A 20,714-nucleotide genomic window follows, 5' to 3' on the forward strand; every position below is an offset into this window, starting at 1 on the left:
TTGTTAGATCTAGGGGAAAAACTTAAGCCCCCCTAGTCAAAATTTGTAATAAGTATTCAATGTATTTTCAGTTCCGTAATTAATTCTTTTTACCAATAAAAAAAAAATGGTCTCCCAATGGGAGCACCACTATCCGGAATATTAACGAACGTTTATGTAGAAGAACTTGAAAATTGGACCTTAAATTCATATTTTTTAAAACATGTCTATTGGGGGCGTTATATGGATGATATGATATCGCTTTGGAATTATGGGGAAAGTGAACTTAGGTGCTCTCTAGATCACCTTAATATATATCAACCGAAATTTACAATTTGTCTTAGAAACTGAAAATGCAAATTAATTACTGTTTCTCGATTATTAATTATTCGGAGCATTGATAAACTGGATTTTACTACTTACAGAAAACCCACACAAAATAACTGATGTCTACATTTTAAATCCAATCACCCCTCCCCCACAAGTTAAAGGAAGTGATGTTACATCTCTTGCTGATTATTCCCTAAACATTTGCTGTGATTCATACAACATAGATGAACTAAATTTTATTAGGGAACAAAGAATGATTCAACGTTTCACGAATGACTTCAATCTATATCGCATTTCTAACCGTTTAAATTAGTCGGTCAAAATGTGCTTTGAAAATATAAGTTTCGAAGTGAATAATTTTAAAGTGATGGTAATTTCTTTTAAAAGTGATTTTATTGGTGGATGTTTGCATGAATAGCTGATGCGCTACGGTTCGTAAATACAAAAGTGATAATGGGGAAACATTTCAGGTCATGGGGGGGACATAAAAAAAAAATGGGGTAACATTCTAAATGCCATATTTAAAATGTTAGGTAAAAAGTAACAGAATTGGATGTTCAAAGCATTTGCTTGTCTAAATCCTGAAAGATGAGGTCAATGTTGACGTTCTGCTAACTTTTTTCTTACATATTTTTAACTCTTAATTTGAGCATCTATATTGATAATTGGCTGGTTTCATAAAAAAAAGTTGGAATGGTGGGAATGGGATCTTTGGGGCTTTGGGAGAGGTGCCCCCTGGAGGTTGAGATCCATTTTGGTTAAAGTCATTGATAGTTCATGCTCATAATTCTCCCACTTGCCCTATATTGTTTACTTGTGTATTATAACAACCGTAGAGTCCAATCCCGAATCATCCTCCAAAATGTCCCAAACTGTTTCAACCAAAAAATCTCTAGCATGACAATTAATTTATTTAGGCAAAATAATCCACTAAACGTAATTTCTTAATTCTCCTTTTTTAGCGTGTTCATTATAAACAAAATCTCAAGGCTGACTGGCTATGTAAGAGAAACCTTGCGTAAATCCATTGACCTAGAAAAAGGTGTCAATGATCCTGTCCCGTTAGACTCGCTCTTATCTGGCAATGATTTAAACTTCTGTCTGTACCTTTCGAGCCTCTGATTGACCTAGAAAAAGGTGTCAATGATCCTGTCCCGTTAGACTCGCTCTTATCTGGCAATGTTGTAAACTTTTCCCTGTATTCTAAGTCCCTGATTGGCCTAGAAAGAGGATGTGGTCTTGCACGTACAGGGATTCTAGGCCTCTGATTGGTCTAGAAATAACACTTTTACCAAGGACATTAAATCTCACCCCAAGCTTTTACCAAGGACATTAAATCTCTTCAATGCCCATATATGGACTTCCCCCTGTATTGGATAATGGGTTCCTACTCACCTCCACGGAAAAATTCCCCTTCCCATGGATATATCCTCTGGACAATACAACCCTGGCGGAATTTTGCCCCGGACAATTACCTTTAACATCTTCACGGGGAAAATTGAGTCGGTAAAGAGAAACTACGGCATGTAAAGAAATTTCATATAGCAATTCTGGCGAATTCTCTCTGTATGAAATTTCCCCTGAAAAGTTCACCCCCTGGAAACTTCCCTCTCCATGGAAAAATTTCCCCGTGCAAAACCCCCCTGCAGAAAATTCGTCCTCCCCACCCGAAAAATGTATGCATACTTCCCAATAACAAATACTATCATCGGCAGCGCAATCGCGCTGCCTAAGTTAGGAACAATGTTCGCACAATGTATTATTATTTTTTTCCTTTAGATCAGGGCACTTCGTATCGAAGGAGTAGTCGTAGAAACTTGTAAAAGGGCTCATTTGATTGGAAATTGGACTGGCTTGTGCCCTTTTTAATAGTCGAAAATGATTGGAATGCAACTAACACCCCTTCCACCCCCACCATTTCCCCAAACACATACAATCAAAATATTGAGATTGCCATTTTTTCAGCGTAGTTGATTCCCAGATAGAAATTATGTTTTTAAGGAGGACACTCCCCCACAGCCCTCAGGCCAAGGGTTGTAAGTAATGCCCTGGAGGCATATAAGGTTTTTATGAAAAGCGTTGTCGTAAAAACTTCAAAAAAGGCTCATTCGATCGAAAATAGTGTAAAGTATTTAACATCAATTCGAGAAGCTTTTCCGGGTATCTCATTTCGTAGTTAGTTGGGGATTTATGTGTCAACGATAGCGATCCAGGGGGGAGCTCTTGGGACTAAAGCTAGTCTTGGGAAAGTGGTCGTTCCCAGGCCTGGAACTTCCGTTCCAGGAAGATTACATTCTTCGCTCATTTCGAAAGGGAGTCCATCTCTCGCCTTCGTCGTAGTTAGTTGTTCTTGTTCTACCTTATTTTTTCTATGTGTATTGTCACGTTATTTAATAAAGACCATGTACCAACGTTTATCGTCTATCTTTGGAGTTTACGTAAACCATTACATCTGCCAATATAAAAGGGCATATAGAAAGAACTTAAATAGAGGTTTACAGAGTGGTGGCAATCGGTTAATACTAGTGGAGCATATATCACTAGTGGAAAACCTCCAAGTGACATTTGAGTGACCGTTATAAGTACTTACGACATCTTACGCTACATACTGGCAACATATTGAAGAGCTATTTCGCCCGCTACCAAAATTGCTTGTGATATTGAGCCGCAAATACTACAAAAGACTGATAAAAAGGCATCGAAATGTTACGAGGTATTGAACTTTTTTCTATTCAAAGCGCCTTCTTGAGAAACACTTTCTTTTAAATGAACATTTTGAAATAGGCTGTTACACAATGCCTAATATGGATTTCCTCGCGATAGCTTCTACATGCTAATTCAAATTTCTACAACTGAGAGTCTCCGGTTGATTTCTACCTTCACTTAGCCATTCTACGTTTGGTGTTTTTTTTTACCTGATTTTATATAGTCGAAGTGTGATCTACATTTGACAGTTTCCAACCAAAATTTAACATTGTGAATTCGATAATCGAAAATTAATTCTCAATTGTGACTCCATTTGACGCTAGTGATTTAATTGAGACCAACTGCAATTGGATGTAAGACAGACGACCTTTCGTAAGTGATTTAGCACGACTAAACAACCCAGTAAATTTTATTAGACCCTTCTTGTTAAAGGTGAAGTTTATTGCCCAAAATCTGTCGTCCGTAATTAAAGAGCTGTGTTTAAAACAAATATTTAAATTTTTAGAATAACTGCTTTTCAAATTTTAATCTCAATATGTCAGTTTTTATTCCTATTCTCGATCCGGCGGAAACTGGATATAACAAAAAGGTTGCTTTTGATTTTGTAAAACAGTGGAGGGGAGATGGCATATTTCCACCTCTTTTATTTGACTCAAATGATCCTGATTTCGATCAAGATGAACTTTATGATTACCTTCAAATGATCAAGACATGGGTCCCAAGAAACCCTCCAACTCCCCTGAGCACCACCCCAATTAATCCTGCAATAGAACAGCCTCAACAGTCCCAAGTAATAGGATCGCTAATTGACCCTTTTTTTAGTAATAACGCCACTCACAAAGTCAGAAAGTGGAAAAATAATTAAGTTTGTTACAAAATTTGTTACAAAGTTACAAAAATTGAGTTTGTTGCAAAGTTAAAAAAAAATTTTTCAGTTGTTGTTAAATTGGTCTGATTCAAGAGCTTTGCGCCATTTTTGGCCCATGGTTTGTTTCGCTCCTTTTTTGGGAATCTGGATCCCACGATTATAAATTTGTCAAGTTTAAAAGGTGGATTACTTGTAGTATATACCCCAGGCAAAATAGTAGGCAAAATGGTTGCGGGGTTTGTAGGCGTGGCTCAATTTAAGGAAAAGGGTATATCTATTCTATAGAAGGATGCAAAGATTAGGAAGGTCATTTAGGGTGTCTTTAGAAGCCAGGGATGATGGTGTAGTTCTTGGAAGATTTGCTCTAAATTTATTCAAGGAGTGGATCAGACCGTCCTACAAACGGTATTTGTTAGAGAATAGTGTAGAATTTTTTTTTGTTTAGGTGATGCGTATAAGATTGCAATACAATATGAACAGATAGAACAGATAGTGGGGAAAGGAGACACGTCTTCTTTTTCCGATGAATTTCTTTCTGCGCTGACGAGGGTGAAATTTGGACTCAATGATAATGAGAAGGCACTGCGAGATGGTACTGATTCCTCGCAGGGCGGTTTGGCTACCCAGGAAAAGGGAGCTGGTTTTGAGGTCCCGTGGGATGGTACTGATGCCTCACGGGATGGTTTTTTTGTTGCACTGCGAGATGGTACTGATTCCGCGCAGGGCGGTTTGGCTACCCAGGAAAAGGGAGCTGGTTTTTAGGTCCCGTGGGATGGTACTGATGCCTCACGGGATGGTTTTTTTTGTTGCACTGCGAGAGGGTCCTGATACCTAGCAGGGTGGTTTGGCTCCACATGTAAAGGGAGCTGGTTTTTAAGTCCCGTGGGATGGTACTGATGCCTCACGGGATGGTTTTTTTTGTGGCACTGCGAGATGGGACTGAGTCCTCTCAGTGCGGTTTGGCGACCCAGGAAAAGGGAGCTGGTTTTTCGGTCCCGTGGGACGTTACTGTTGCCTCCCGGGTTGGTTTTTTTTTGTTGCACTGCGAGATGGTACTGATGCCTCGCAGGGCGGTTTTGCTACCCAGGGAGAGGGAGCTGGTTGTAATATCTCGCGAGATGAGGTTGATGCCTCACGGGATGGTTTTAATGCGTAGCGCTAATAGTTATGTAGAGATATTAACAGTAGTACTGCCATTTGTCGAACCACAAGTTAGTAGAGAAAAACCAAATAGGTCTAAACCGAGGCGTTCCGCAGCAATAAAACCCCGAAGATTTTATTGGGAATAATATCTTAACGTCATTGCAGCATGGTATGATTTTTAGAGTTTCTGCAATTTCATTTATTTGTCGCTGGTATTTTCAGGATTAATTAGCCTTTCCCGGTCATTCCTTTTGCCCTAATTCAAAGTTTATACATAATCCCAACTTTCCTTGTCCTCATCAAATTCAGGGGTATGGGGAACAAGTCTATTTTAAAGTATACAAAGAAAAATGAAGTGTTAAAATATCCAGTTTCCGACTACTGTTGTTAGTGTGGTTCGTTTATACTATGTAAGTATTTACTTATGCAAGTATTGTGTAGTGTTTGTATTATGTAATTGTTTACTAGTTCATGCTGTAGAATGTTAGTAGGTGAGAAGTGAATAATTTGGGAAGGGAATGTTTTGAATTCAATTAAAGTTTGGGGGTTTAATGAGAAGCCAAATTTGAGAAATTTAACTTAAAACAGGGGGGAGAATCTGTAAAGTATTTAACATCAATTCGAGAAGCTTTTCCGGGTATCTCATTTCGTAGTTAGTTGGGGATTTATGTGTCAACGATAGCGGTCCAGGGGGGAGCTCTTGGGACTAAAGCTAGTCGTGGGAAAGTGGTCGTTCCCAGGCCTGGAACTTCCGTTCCAGGAAGGTTACATTCTTCGCTCATTTCGAAAGGCAGTCCATCTCTCGCCTTCGTCGTAGTTAGTTGTTCTTGTGCTACCTTATTTTTTCTATGTGTATTCTCACGTTATTCAATAAAGACCATGTACCAACGTTTATCGTCTATCTTTGGAATTTACGTAAACCATCACATCTGCCAATATAAAAGGGCATATACAAAGAACTTAAATAGAGGTTTACAATAGAAAGGGCTAATGCCCTTTTTAATAGTCGAATGTGATTCGAGGGCAACTAATCCCCCTCCCACGCCCACCCTCCCATTTGCCCATTATGTTTAAAAACTATATGCTGCCTTAAGATTAAATCAAAATGCACTGTTTTAATGCCACAGTTTATAGAATTAGCAGTATGATCATTCCCTATCTCACCCATTATAAAAACCCGGACCGAGGTGCAAGTGCTCCGAAGAACGTAAAAACATAAGCGACATTAGATCTTTTCCCGAGTAGACAAGTCAGATTTCTCTTGAACGCGAAACTTGGCTTCAACGTTGGAACACTAATTTTGAAGAAACTAATTTTAAATTAATTTATTCCAATACATACATGAAAAACGGTAATTAGTAGTGCAATGTTATTATTAGATGTTTTTAGGAATTAAAAATAGGTTTCGAAGTTTCAAGTTGGTTTCAAAGGCATTTTGAGAAAGTTTCTGCCAAAATACGTGTTCTATATTATATATATATATATATATATATATATATATATATATATATATATATATATATATATATATATATATATATATATATATATATATATATATATATATATATATATATATATATAAAATTAGTTCAGATGTTTATAGGAATTACAAGTAGGTTTCGAAGTCTCGAGTTGGTTTTAAAGGCATTTTGAGAAAGTTTCTGCCAAAATACGTGTTTCAGGTTAATTGGACCGCTAACGGCAGATCAAATGAGAGGAGCTGTTTGTACGCGCCGATATATATATATATATATATATATATATATATATATATATATATATATATATATATATATATATATATATATATATATATATATATATATATATATATATATATATATATATATATATATATATATATATAATTTACCTAATTAACGCAAGTTTGCATTAATTAAACTTGCTCCTAACGTAAGTTTTTCGGATCAACCTATTTTGCGCTCCCCCCCTAAAAAATCCTGGATCTGCCCCTGAAACCATCACACCTATTCCACTAGTTATTTAAAGAAAAAAAATCCTTATTTTCACAAATTTCATCAACCCCCCTCCCCTTTTTTATAAAATCCTACATAGGCCAAATCAGTTGAGTCCACTGTTTGTAAATAATAGATTAAGTCATAATTTGTATATAAATTAAGTCATACCTGTGAGATGGGACACTTGGAAACCACTTGGCTGGCTCACCAAGTTTTTTTCTGCTTTCACAATTATGAATGATACAATTTCGAACCATTTCTCATTGATTGACGCATACAGACTAACCCGCTAATCGATGAATAAGTGGGAGGAGCTTTTTGTTCGCACCGAGAATGAAGACCAGAAATGATCTGCGATAAACTTACTGGATAATTCTATATACTGTGGTTAATGCTAATTCCCAATAAGGCATCTCGGCATTATCCCAAAAACGAGTGAGGGTATTATGTTCAAACTTTCGGGGCTACTTCTGTTCTTAACATTTAACCCAATCATAATAGTGTAAGTGTATCCAAGCTATCAAAGAAAGTAAACAATTTTTTTGGCAAATGATATCAAGTGTTCTATTTCAGGTCAACTAGAGGAAAAATAAAACTAAATTAAACACTACTATTTGTGTCCAGATTTTTAAAAGGGTGTATGCTGTTAAAAATTGCTGAAAAATTTTCTCCGGCATAAAAATAGCAGGCCAAACTATAAAGTCTTAAAATAAACCGAAAAGATTTAAATTATTATTTTCTTTTTCCCTGAAAAGACTATGTAAATATAAAACGAACGGAAATTAATTTAAAAAAAATTGTCCATAAAATAAGTTTTTCAAAGAAAAGTAAAGAAGTCCATTAAACCTAAAATGAGCAAAAATCAAATCAAATAGTCTACCAAGCGTAAAACTACCACAAATCAGAATCAATAAATAAAGGAAATCCATAACAAACAGAAATAACAATAAATAACCAAGTCAAATTCAAAATAAGCAGAAATTAACATGATTAGGGCTCAAAACCCCTATGCCTTCTCAAGGCCAGAACATAATTTGCACTTTACTGAAAAAAATATAAATGAATATGCATTGTCAGTTTAATATACATATAGTGATATTTAGTAATCAAAATCTTAATATTATTTGATTTATTAACGTTATAAAAGTAAAAACATTTATATTTTCTCAGTAAAGTGCAACAGTTTTGCAGATGGGAGCTTGAAACCTCTACAGTTGGGTTCTCTGATACGTTCAATCTGATGGCGTGATTTTCATTCAGATTCTATGACTCTTAGGGGATCTTTTCCCCTTTTTTTTGAAAACCAGGCAAATTTTCTCAGGCTCGTAGCCTTTGACGGGTAGGTCTAAACTTATATAAACTTATATATTTGAAATCAGCTTTAAACTCTGATTCTTTTGAAATATATGTTGGTATCAAAACTCCGTTTTTTAGAGTTTCGGTTGCTATTGAGCCGCGTCGCTCCTTACTGGCAGTTCGCTACCACGAACTGTTTGGTCAGAAAGAAAAGAAAAAAGCTGGAATTTTCCTTATTTTTTCTTTAAGCTATTGACACTACTTCTCTCTTGCAAGAAAAATATTTTGCATTTCTTAAGGTTGTTCCCGCTTCACAGATATGAGAAGTGGCAAAATATGAGTTTTGACAAAATATTGTCTCGTCTTCAGATTTGGCACAATACTATTGCTTTTAACACAAAAGATTTAACACAATACTATTGTTGGAAGTATAAGCTAACCTAATTTCTTTCTTAGGTCATTAGATAGTAAGACTAAGACTTTCTGTTTTTCTTTTAGAAACCTGAAAAAAAACAGGCTTTTGTGCAAAAAAGGGGGGCGAATGAGGAATTTCGTCTTTATAAGAGGAGTAAGGCCACCGTGTAGTTTGATGACCTAAGCCTTTTTTCTTCTTAGGCAAAAAATGAGTTTCTCTGAAACCGTAACTATCAAAAATGTGGAAAAACAATCTCACCTAAATTATTTAAAAATTTAATTTCGTTACGGAAAAATATAAAGTTAATTTGTTTTTATCACTTAATATTGAGGATATGATGGTTTGTAAGCAGGATAGGAAGCAGCTTTGTATTGTGGGTATTTAGCTTCACCGGCATATTGAACATCAGCAACGTAGCCATTGTAATCGTCGGCAGTGTAGGTTACTGTTTGATGACGACCATCAGGGAGGGCAACTCGGTAGCTACCCACGACATATCCTTTGTCGTCTTGACTTTCTTGATGATAATAGTCATTGTAGGTAATGTCATCCTTAACAGAGTAGGCAAAGTTGTAAGGTTTGTAGCTTTCATGATTCTGAAACGAAGAAAAACATTACCTAGCGTGCGTAATGTAGATTAGGATCTCGGTTAATAAGACTTTAGCCTATGCTAGCTAATACAGTTTTCGGCTTAGCTTCATTTCTGTGATCGTAGATACACTATTTCACTTTTCCAAATTCTTCTTTAATGAGTGTTTTAATCTGTAACTGCGAATTTAATTGTTTTTGCAGCAAAACGGAAAGGATCTCAATATACACCGAGTGATTGAAAATTCTTACAGGATGCTTATCCCTTTTCCCTTTATTAGTATTAGAAATACGAATTCATTTTATTTACATTGTTCTTCTGCGATTTGCAGTGTAAATGTTTCATTGTTATTATAACCAATATTTATATTACGAAATGGATTATCTCTAAGCCTTTTGTTTTCTTATTTAACTTTTTAACCAGAGAAAAATTGAATTGTCTGAACATTCTTTTTGTGGTTGGAAGGGATCTTTCTATAGGAATGCTTTACTAAGGTTAAAATTGCGACCGTTTTTTAATGTTGAGGTTTCGCTGTATTCATATGTTATTTATTTACTATTTCCGACAACTTCAAAAGAAAAGCAAATCTGATGTCAGAAACAACTCTGTAGTCTGCCATTTTTTATAGCAACGAGCCTTATAATGGAATAAATTTCAGAATTTACTCTATTACAGAAATAATTTTCAGAATTAAAACATCGGTGATACCTAGAATTCTTATTTTTAATAGGTATTCTTTAAAATAATCCAAATTTGTGTGTTTTCGTATTCTAAATTATAATACAAGTTTGCAAGGGCGGATCCAGGATTTTTTTTTCAGGGTTTTTTTTACTGATTTTTGACTTTTTCGGGGGGGGGTTTCTAATTTTTGACTCAGTTTTCGACTAATTATACTGATTTTTACCTAGGTTTTACTAATTTTCGACTTATTTTCGACTCGGTTAAAAATTTCGGGGGGGGGGTGTTCAAACCGGGTGACCCCCCCCCCCCCCCCTGGATACGTCCTTGCAAGTTTGTCTTGTCTCAAAAAGACAATTTTGTCAAAAATTGTCGATTTATTAAATTTAAAACCTCAATGGCATTTACTTATAAGGAAGCGTGAACAGAAAAGAAATAAAAAAAAATAAATAAAAAAATAATAATAATACTACTGGGGCAGCAACTACATACCATATCCATGATGTGGGGTCACATTCATAAACCACCAAACAATTATCTTTAATTTAAATCAAATCTCCTCCAAAACAAACAAAACTAGAACTCATACTTACTTAATAATTTTTCTTTCAATTTTCTTTTAAAATCACAAAAAAATTGTCTTCTTCATATCATTATCCAAATTATTCCATAAATTATATAATCAATTCATAATCAATATATATTTTTCTTAAGAAACTTCATTTCAATATTAGGTATATTAATCCTTAATTGTTTATGGGTTTGCTGGGTCGTTAATATCAATGTGGTTTAAAGATTCCACCAACCAAGCAGAACTTTTTCCGGCATTTTTAGAGATCTTTTATGCATTTCTTTCACGCTTGAATTTACTGTAACACTTTGTGGCTGTTTTTTTTGTATTTAAGGAATATTGAAAATATATAATTAAAGGTTCAATGACCACTTACATCGTAATTCTTGTAGGATGGTTGGTAGCTTGGGTATGAGGGTGGAGCGGCAGTGGCAAGGACCATCAAAGCGGCAGCAATAAAGACCTGAAAAAGTGAACGTCCTATGATACATTCCCTAAATCAGAGTTTTTGTCTACTCCAGTAGACAAAATCAAGGTTTCATGACGATAGCCCGAAAAGAACTGGTTCCCGTGCAACGGAAAACTTGTACTGAACCTTCTTGCAACTCAAACCCCATTCAACTGAACCTTCATGCAACTCGATCTTCGTTCAACTCAAACCCCATGAAACCCAGGCCCATTTAACTGAACCTTCGTGCAACTCAAATCCACTTTAAGTGAACCGCCGTTCAATTCAACCCTCATTTAACTCAATCCTTATGTAACTCAACTTCTGTTTAACTGAACCCTGTTTGACTCAACTTCCATTCAAGTCAGTACCTTTTAGCTCAATCCTCCTCAAATGAGTAATGTAAAAAAAAAAAATATATATATATAATTTGCCCCATTTTGTCGAAGGTGATAAAAGTTGTCTCAAATGAAATAGTCTTTATTCATTGGCCAATTTTTATATAAATGTTTTCTTTATGCTGCTTGGTTGCCAAACTATCCCTCCCTCTCCCTCTAAAAAAATATCCTTCTGTCTTAGATATTTGAAATTAACAGAAGTTTTCATGCCCAGGGCTCGAACACATTTGAATCTCATGGTTGCATTAATATCTGGAATTTAATACAGAGAAAACTAGGGCCCATAGTAGCAAAAAGCTTCAAGATACTTTAAAAAAGATTTGTCTCGCAAGAAAAATTCGTCGTTAGTGCTGATTCAGGAAAAATAGCTATTATTCAAATTCATCTTAATAGTAAAAGTTTATTGTGGAAACAAGTGGTTATGGAAATTTTTGAAAAGAGCTGGAAACACTTATAAGTTTCCCTTTTTCTCTTTTATTTCTCCAGTACTAACAGGGAACTAGAACATAGTAGAGAGCTCTTTAAGGTCATTTGAAAGCTAATGCTCAAATTTACGCGTTTTTAATAATTTGGGCTTGAAATCTACCATTGAAATCTCTATGACCGTAAGCCTTTAAACTGGTATTTGAAGTCCCCTCTTGCATGCTTCCCTTCCCAGTCCCAAGTGGAGAACGAAAAAAAAGGTTTCGAAAAAACTACAAAGGGAAAAAAATCATTCAGGTACAAAGCTGATTCGTTAATGATGGATGTTATTTATCTTTAACTCAACACTGAAATTAATTACGAAGCAGATTCTTGGGATTTTGAAGTTACATAGCATATTCATACGAAAGCTTTAAATAAATAACTACACAAAAATGATTCACTTTTCAAAGCTGCTTCTAAGTTAAATAATCATTACCGTCGCAAACTACTTTCATAACTTTTTTTTTCAGCAGAAATTTTAAAGTCTGTAAGATTTTGGTTTCTTCCCCGTACCTCTCAATTTTGCTTCAAATTACTTCTTACTATTGTGTTTTCTTAGATAAGAGACTACATCTTATTAAATATTACCCCAACTAGTGAAAAAGCTATTTCTAATTTTGGAGCCAAGACCCAAATTCAACGATCCTCCCTCTTTCCCATTCGCACATTTTAAAACAAGCTAATTATAATATTTGAACAGCGATCAAAGCACGAAGTAAATTTGGAGCTTCTAATCAGTGCTAGTTCAAATTTATTCTTAGGCCTTGTGTCGAGTTGAGTGAACAGTGTTTGATTTAAATGGGAATTGAGTCACATGAGGGTTGATTTAAATGGGGGTTCAATTGAATCAGCGTTCAGTTGAACGAAGGTTCCGTTGAACAAGGGTTCTGTTAAATGGGGCTGAGTTGAATTTGGGTTCAGTTGCAAGGGGTTCAGCTACCCGCACACCGATAGAACTTTGTCCTTAAATTGCAATATTTTTCCCCTCCCACATTGTAAACTTTGTGACCTTAGAGTCTATTCTTGAAATCCGGTTATTTTCTTTTCTAGGAGTTTTTCTTACCATGTAAGAGTACAAAATTTAAAATTTGGACCGATTTTGGCGGCGAGGATTCTTAATCGCAATTAGCTACTTGAGACCACAACAAATAACTCCATTCACTTCTTTCTCTTCTTCTCCCTCTGTATTTTAAATTATTGTAGGATGCTGTTTGCCGGCATGGATATACATAAGTCATATATCTTATTGCTCCTAAGCTTAAAAAAAAGGTAAACAAAGTTTTTACGGTTTGTATAAGAAACAACGTTTTTTAAAACGGAAGTGGTACCAAAAATCATCAGTTGAAACAGTCTATACAAAACAGTTAATTCAGAAACTAATCAATAATAACAGGCAATAAAAGATTTGACAGAAGTATTTAAAAAAACATAGTGTTCTGAATTTTAATTTTTTTGTCTATGTTTTTACTATTAGAATGTACTTACTCATATCTGCTCACCGAGGTGATTAGAGAGAATGTTCGCTCTTCCAACTTCCTTTTGAAAAACTTATTTTCCAGAAAACTTCGGGAAAAATACGTAAAATCTGAAAAAATATCTTTAGCAGAAATTACCGTATTCCCCTCCCCCGCTCTATTAAAGTCAGATTCTTTTCACCTATAGGCCCAATGATCTTTTTCTTTAAATTACCTGCAGGTTGATATTGTTTAAAATACATAAATTGTTACTGTTGAATCTTAAGGTAAATTAAAAAAAAATAACATAAGTGTATGTCAAAATTAATCATTGATATTGAAGGATGTTGAAAAGATGTATTGTCAAAAAAAAAAAAAAATCTTCAGGATTTCTTACAAGATGTATTGACTGGAAGTATTAAGCAACGAAACATTGTCGTTAAGTCTGTTACATACGAAAGAGGAGGATCTGGAATCGTTCCCTATCTCCTTCGTTAAGTTTCAGATTTCATGTTTTGCTATATTTTGTAAAATTGTCTATATGAGTTGCTAATGTGTGTAATTTTTTTTCAAACTGAACCTCTTAAAAATGTTTAATTCTAAAAATTTATTATTAAAATTAGCTTGTTGATATGCTACTAATAGCCATTGATTTTCTAAAACAGGCTGTTTCTACCGATGTATTTCAATTAAAATGTCATAAACTAATTTAGAAATAGGGAGAGGGGACTAAAACAAAGCAAACACGGCTAGAAAAATGCATTTACCTTCATTTTCAAAAAAAATATTTTGTTTGTTTTTATCAGCATATACAAAGCACAACACTGTGAATATAAGCTATTTCCAGTTGTGACAGAATATATACTATTAGCCTCCTGCTCTTGGAGTGACAGTACCCCGTGCCAAGATGTGACCTTTAAATATTGAATTTTATCTTTTTTCCGTATAAATTGGTTGAGGCATGCTCCAGTTGCCCAAAATTGGATGCTGCTGCCAACGCCCTTTTTGCAATTTCAAGCTCAAAGTAGATCAGTCATTGATCCTTTTTTAATCTAATTGATTATTGGTTATGGCCAACTCCTCTGAATATGAAAATGTCGAATGTTAGTCTTGTGGAATTAATCTTCACAAAACGTAATGAATATAATATTGACATTTTCATTAGAAGTATGTATTAAATGAGGTACTAACTGAACATTTCAAACATAGGGAAATTTCTTCTTCTTTTTTTTTACACTGTAAAAAAGTAAAAAATGTCGCCATACAGTTATTTCTTGTGTACGTTTTCGGCTGATAGTCCTCTCAATGAACTTTAGACGGATGACATTGTCGGTCCATGTGCTATTTGGATTCGAAGTGTCATAGTTTGAGCTCACGCGCTGGTTGCCAGTTGGCATTTTTTATCACGGGGAATGATTTCTAAGGAAAAATCGTAAAGCACTTTCATTTTATAGGGGGTAAATATTTTTACCAATTGGCTATTATTTTTTTTAAGATTTACTTGAAGCAACACAAAATTCGTTTCTTTGTCATATCCTGAGAGTAGCTTGTAGTTTAAAGTCGGAGAGAACGTTCATTTTCAGGGGGTGAGAAGTTACATAGTGGATCTAGTTGGTCTACGTTTTTCCCTGATGTATTTGAGGTTAAAATAATGATGCAACGCAATGATATACTGGAGTTTTGCAATTATTTGTAAAGTGTTTCTTTGGAAATCCCGGTGACATACACTGAACCAAATTCTGTTTATCATTAAGTAACTCAAAAACACGAAATGAGTGACATATCTGTAGGTAAAGTAATGCAGTCTTAGCTTTCCTGATTTTTTGAACTTTATTTACATTTTGATGCAAAGCAACATAGCGTTAGCTTGTAGATACAGTGTAATTTAGAAAGAAAACAGTTTTTTGGGTACCTTAAAGTAGAGACTGAAGCTCGTTTTTGACAGTTACACCGTAGACAGTCTTTAAGGAACGTGTCAATTCTTCTTTTTTTTTATTAATTATTCTAATAGCGACATACTGTTTTAAAATGATCGGGGGCTAACAACTACAACTTTTAAGTAATGGTAAAGGAACACAACCGAAGTGATGCTACCGCAATACTTGTCAGCAAATGCTACCAAAAGTTGCTACAACACTTCAGGTTGCTCAGACAACATAAATCTAGTTCATCATTGCTTTTTCTTCTGTTTCTTAAACCGTACATAAGCTGTTATAGTTACTCAGCTCGTAGGATTGGGCCTGTGAAAAAGAGAAAGCACATAAACTCGAGCACATAAAAAAAATTCAAGCGAAGGTAGTGAGGCACGAGTATGCCGGTAATATAAAGATGGACCAAGACTATGACGTTTCACAAATACCTATTCTTGTTAGCAGTGTGAACAGTGCAACCAGATTCGGTAACACATCCGTAGTCCAGCTAAAATTCATAACTAAAGATGAATTAAATCCTGCTGTTAAACACGGAATCAAGATTGAATATGGCTTATTTCGAGTTACGTTGCCGATCGAGAAACCGATGCAATGTCACAATTGTCAAGGCTTGGGTCATTTTGCTAGAGAGTGCTCTAATCCAACTAAATGCAGCAAATCTGCCGGCAATCATAGTAACCGTGAAAGGAGTTGTCAGGCACAGTCCTTTACCTGTGCCAACTGTGGTGGCAGTCACCGAAGCAACAGTCCGTCGTGCTCAGAAGTCCAGAAACACCTACCTGTTAGAGGGCCTGATGTTAGAAATGAAACTATAAACCGTGTGTGTTAATACGGACTCTAGTCCTAGTTAAATAGTTTCTGTATTTTTTCAGAATTTAATGGTGCCCGGGGCAAATTAAGAACTCTTGATAACATGTTATTTAAGTATGATATTGTATATTTAGCCGAACACTTACTTAATGTGGATAATTCCCCGATGCTAGAAGTCTCGTCTGACCGTTTATTTTTTATTAGACCTGCTAAAAATACTACTGGCCGTCCATCTGGTGGCTCATTAGTTGCTGTAAATAGGAAGTTTAAATGTAGTTGTTTTGAATCTAGAGATCTATACCTCGCAGTTGATTTAGGTAGTATTGTTCTTGTATGTGTTTATATGCCAACTAATTGTCGAAATTCTACAGCCAACAATATTCTAGCCAACAATATGCTTTAGTTTGTGTGTCCCTGTCAAAATTACTGCATAAAGTTAAGTCATCAAATAAATCGCTTGTTATATGTGGTGACTTCAACTCAGACCTCAAAGATGCTGCTGCACCTTTTACACAGTTGCTCCTTTCTTCAATACCAAGCGAAGTATCTTGGCTTTCAAAGTCCAAATCTTTTTCTTATGTTCTCCATTCTGGTTTCACTTCTGATCTTGATTTTGTTCTCTCGAATATCCCGGAACTCCAGAGCGTCATTGTTGACGTTTCTGATAATATGTTAACAAGTGACCATTTAAATTTAAAGTTTTGTATGAATTTGTTTGTTCCACAAATCAGTCAACAGCCTCAGTGGTTTTGGAAGATGAATTGGGATAATATCGATATATCACTATATCAAAGTGTTTTGGATTCTATGCTGTCTAAAATCAAAATTCCTTTTCACCTTCTTTCTACAACGCTGAATGGCAGCAGCCTTGATCTAGATTGTTATCTTGCTGAGATTAGTCATTCGATTAAAGTAGCCGCCTCAGCGGCAGTACCATCTGAGAGAATTAGGATTGGTACATGGAAAAAGGGCTGGAGCGGTGAACCAGAGCTACAGCTTGCAAAGAACCGTCACAAGTTTTGGTTTAAGATCTGGGAGGATTGTGATCGCCCCAGATCTGGTTTAATTTTTAGGATCCTGAAATCAACTAAAAGAGAGTACCGGAAAGCTTTACAGGTCTTCAAAAGAAGGCAAGTATCTATTCTATCTCGTGATATCCGAAATCATCCGCAGATACTATGGAACAAAGTATCAAAGTTCACTTCATCGTCATTTTCGCGTTGTAACCCTATTGATGTAACTTCCTGGGAAAAACACTTCTCCTCGTTATTCTTTGATAGCCCCCCGCCACTGGACACCACTTTTCGGCAGATTCTCTTACACCATTTTTCTCAACTAGATCATAGCCGAAATCTTGTTTCTATCACGCCATCGTCAGTTCTTACGATAATTAGTCTCCTTAAAAAAAGCTAATCTCCTGGTTCTGACGGACTCCAATCAGAATATTTGATTTATGGTACTGCGAAACTAGTTGAGCATATGACGCTACTTTTCCGAGCTTGTATTGCGCAGCAATTCATACCGACTGCACTATATGAGGGCATTGTGACGGGTGTCCCAAAAAAAAATAAGGACCCTCGATATTGTGACTCTTATCGTGCAATTACAGTTTGTTCAGTTATTGAAAAATTATTTGAAAAGATTCTTCTTTTAAAAATTTCGAATAGGTGTGACCATGGAAATTATAAGTTTGGTTTTCGTGCGGGTTTTGGGTCTGGGAATGCACATGAATTTGTCGTGTCTATTTTGGAGAGGTATGAGAGAATGAAGAAACTTTTATATGTTTGTGCAATAGTATACTTCTAAAGCATTTGATTCGATCCTACACTCCCGAGCTGTTTTAGCACTTTTGAGGAGTGGGGTAAACCCATTCATTTGTGCCTCCCAGTGGCAATGGTACCAAAACTCTTGCATACGTGTCCGCGTGCAAAATCTTTATAGCAACCGGATGTCTGTGCGTCGCGGAGCGAAACAGGGCTAAGTCCTGAAATATTTAACAATGCCATCCGCTGTGCAACCCGCAGAATACCGCATTTTCTTATCGAGACATTCATTGACGAAAGTCACCTTTCGTACGCAGATGACATTCTTCTCCTGTCTGATGATCTGCAATCACTGCGGGCTGCTGTGAACAGCCTTTATGCCGGGTTGTCTGACATCGGGCTGCCAGTCGCTTCTGCTAAAACTGAATTTTTCGTTTTTGGTTGTCATCACCCTCCCGATTTAAAAATTCAAGTTGGCCATGATGCAATTTCTGCCACTGCGTCACTCAAGTACCTTGGACTTGCATTCGGGACCTCAATTCGAACAACAAGGTCATTAACAATAAATGTGTTGAGAGAGAAGTTGAGAAAGTCCTATGGACGTTTTTTCTAAAGTTAAAGGTCAATTTGACAAAAAAACGCTTGGTCAGCTATATAAATCGTTTTTTGCTCCCCAAGTATTTTTTCTGGTGTCATTATGGAATTTTTTACCACGTCTGAACGTCAACAAATTCGGTCTGTTTTTTTTTCAAATTTTGTTAATACTTTCTTTGTGTTCCTCTTTGGTATCGTAACAAGTCATATCTCCAAACGATACGGTGTTTCTAAGATGTATGATAAGATGGGTGCTTTAGAGAGGAGATTCAGACAGTGATATGAGTCAGTCGTATATATTTCCGTTGGGATGTTTTAATCGTTTTGTGGAGTCATTGTTAGTCTATTCTTTTTTCTAGTGTTTGTGATGATAAGTGTTTATATTTTGTTTATATAGTGCTGATAAATGTTTATAAATTTCTTTTTCCATACTCCTCTAAGTGCATTTTTTGTATGTATAGAGGGTTCAAATAAATTAATTAATATTAATTAATAAACAACAACTGCGGGATCGTATTGAGAAAATATCAAATTCTTTGGTTTTGTGAGTTTTACTGAGATGTCGCACTAAAGGTTTTCTGGACTAAATTACTTGTACTTATTTTACTTCATGTTGAGGTAGGGCTCATCACAGTATCTAAAATTTGCCGGCCTGCAACTTTTCAAGCGATACGTACAGTTGCTTGTGGTATCATGATGTCAGCTATTCTTTGCTCCAGTTGCATCGATATTTTCAAAAACCGCCTAGAAGGTTTCTAAAGTGTTTCATAAACACCAAACCCGACATTCGTGCATGAAAAAAAACAGCTATGGCTAGAAGTTCCGCCTATTTTAAGATGTTACTGAAATGCTATGTTCTTGTAAGCTGAGACAAAAAAGCTCTTGGTGGAGGTACCTCAAGACGTTAAGAAAGGATAAAGAAGAAACGATATATAAAAGCTATATCGGCTTGTAGGGAGGTCATTGGAAAGAAGTTTTGCAAACAGTTCCAAATTGGTCGATCTGTAGACGGTCATACGTTGACAAATAGAGAAGAGAAGGTCACAATATGGCGGCGAGATTTCGCACTTCACTCAACCCTACTAGCGATCTGAAACTCCTGAATCACCCACAGCACCCGAACTCCTCTGGCAAAGCATATAATCATATATACCCCCTGGTAGAGAAGAGATGACATTCTCTTTTAAGCTCTTTCAGACAAGGTATGGGTTGTTGTGACCAGATTTTAGCTTGTGACACATCCTTGAACATGGGGTAAACACTCTGTAAGAAACAATAAAGGTTGTCATTGATTTGGCTAACTGGTTCGCAATCTGCTAAAAGAGGAGTCATAGGGGCTACCTTTCGCATAAACAAATTACCTGATAAGATTATGTGACTACTTTAAGCCTTTTAGACAATAATACATTTATACAATAGCGTGTATTAGAACCCTCTAATCTTCGAGATCCAGTAGGCCATGTGCGAAGGGTACATCGTATCACCTCTTGTGTTCTAATTTTCTTGCCTCTTGAGGATAGTCAGGGCGCCAGATTCTGTATCGTGCACCCACCCATGCTGGAAGGTACTAAAACGCTTAGGACTGATCCCAAGGTAGTCGACCATGCTGAAAACGAATATCTTAGGGCGCATGTTCGCCATTGCGGCGTTTCTGAGATATAGGCCAAAACGTCAAATTTAGTCTATAAATAAGTTTGAGGATTCAGGATTTTTTTTGCGAGTTATTGGGTTGAGGGATCTGGCGTAATGTTATATCAATCGAAAGAGGAGATCTAGATCTATAAGAATATGATTTTTTAATTTAAAAAAAAACACTATTTTTTTCTCTATTTACTGCAGCTTCAAAATAAGTGCTGTAAAATTCGATTAATATCTCAAAGAAAGACTAAGAACTCGAAATTTCTTCAAGGTGAATATTTTTTTTCATATTAGAAAAGAAACTTCATTCAGTTCCGTACAATTTGAGCTAAATAAAATATGAACTATTATTATTTTTAAAAGGTCTGCGAATTTTTTTTTTGTATTGTCACTGAAATGATCACTAGCCGTATCGTGGAATTGGACACAGTTTATTTTTTCTTCAAAGGGTAGGAATACTTTAAACTTTCTAACTGTTTAAAATTTTTAACTTTTACTTAAAAATTAAAATAGGTTTAAAAAAAATGTTGAGTAAAAAGTTTTTTTTAAGAATGAACGAATATGTTTTCTGGTGTATTAAGGGGTCTTTAATTACCTTTTTGGGACCTGATTTGCCACTGATACGACTGAGCTATTTACTACATGAAAGAATTCTG

At 35.7% G+C, this 20,714-nt stretch overlaps 2 protein-coding genes across 2 annotated transcripts in view; one reads left to right on the forward strand and one right to left on the reverse strand.

Moving 5' to 3' along the window:
• The window catches only part of LOC148955321 (8-oxo-dGDP phosphatase NUDT18), a 210,832-nt gene that overhangs the window by 80,278 nt on the left and 109,840 nt on the right, over nucleotides 1-20,714 (forward strand).
• On the reverse strand, nucleotides 8,975-14,175 carry LOC148955325 (uncharacterized). The gene is made up of 3 exons (XM_089108152.1): nucleotides 14,090-14,175; nucleotides 10,934-11,020; nucleotides 8,975-9,315 (listed from the first exon to the last, which is right to left on the reverse strand). The coding sequence occupies exons 1-3, from the start codon at nucleotides 14,129-14,131 to the stop codon at nucleotides 9,040-9,042; spliced, it is 405 nt and encodes a 134-aa protein (XP_088964278.1). The 5' UTR covers nucleotides 14,132-14,175; the 3' UTR covers nucleotides 8,975-9,039.

The sequence above is a fragment of the Artemia sp. Qi Xiang Cuo genome, chromosome 2 (assembly GCF_049724085.1).
Source record: "Artemia sp. Qi Xiang Cuo chromosome 2, ASM4972408v1, whole genome shotgun sequence".
NCBI lineage: Eukaryota > Metazoa > Arthropoda > Branchiopoda > Anostraca > Artemiidae > Artemia > Artemia sp. Qi Xiang Cuo.

Coding starts and splice junctions, on each gene's coding strand:
- LOC148955325 (XM_089108152.1), bottom strand. CDS start 14,131: ATGCTGATAAAAACAAACAAAATATTTTTTTTGAAAATGAAG. Junction 11,021..14,089: donor TATTTTTTTTGAAAATGAAG/GTAAATGCATTT, acceptor TCACTTTTTCAG/GTCTTTATTGCTGCCGCTTT. Junction 9,316..10,933: donor CATCCTACAAGAATTACGAT/GTAAGTGGTCAT, acceptor TCTTCGTTTCAG/AATCATGAAAGCTACAAACC.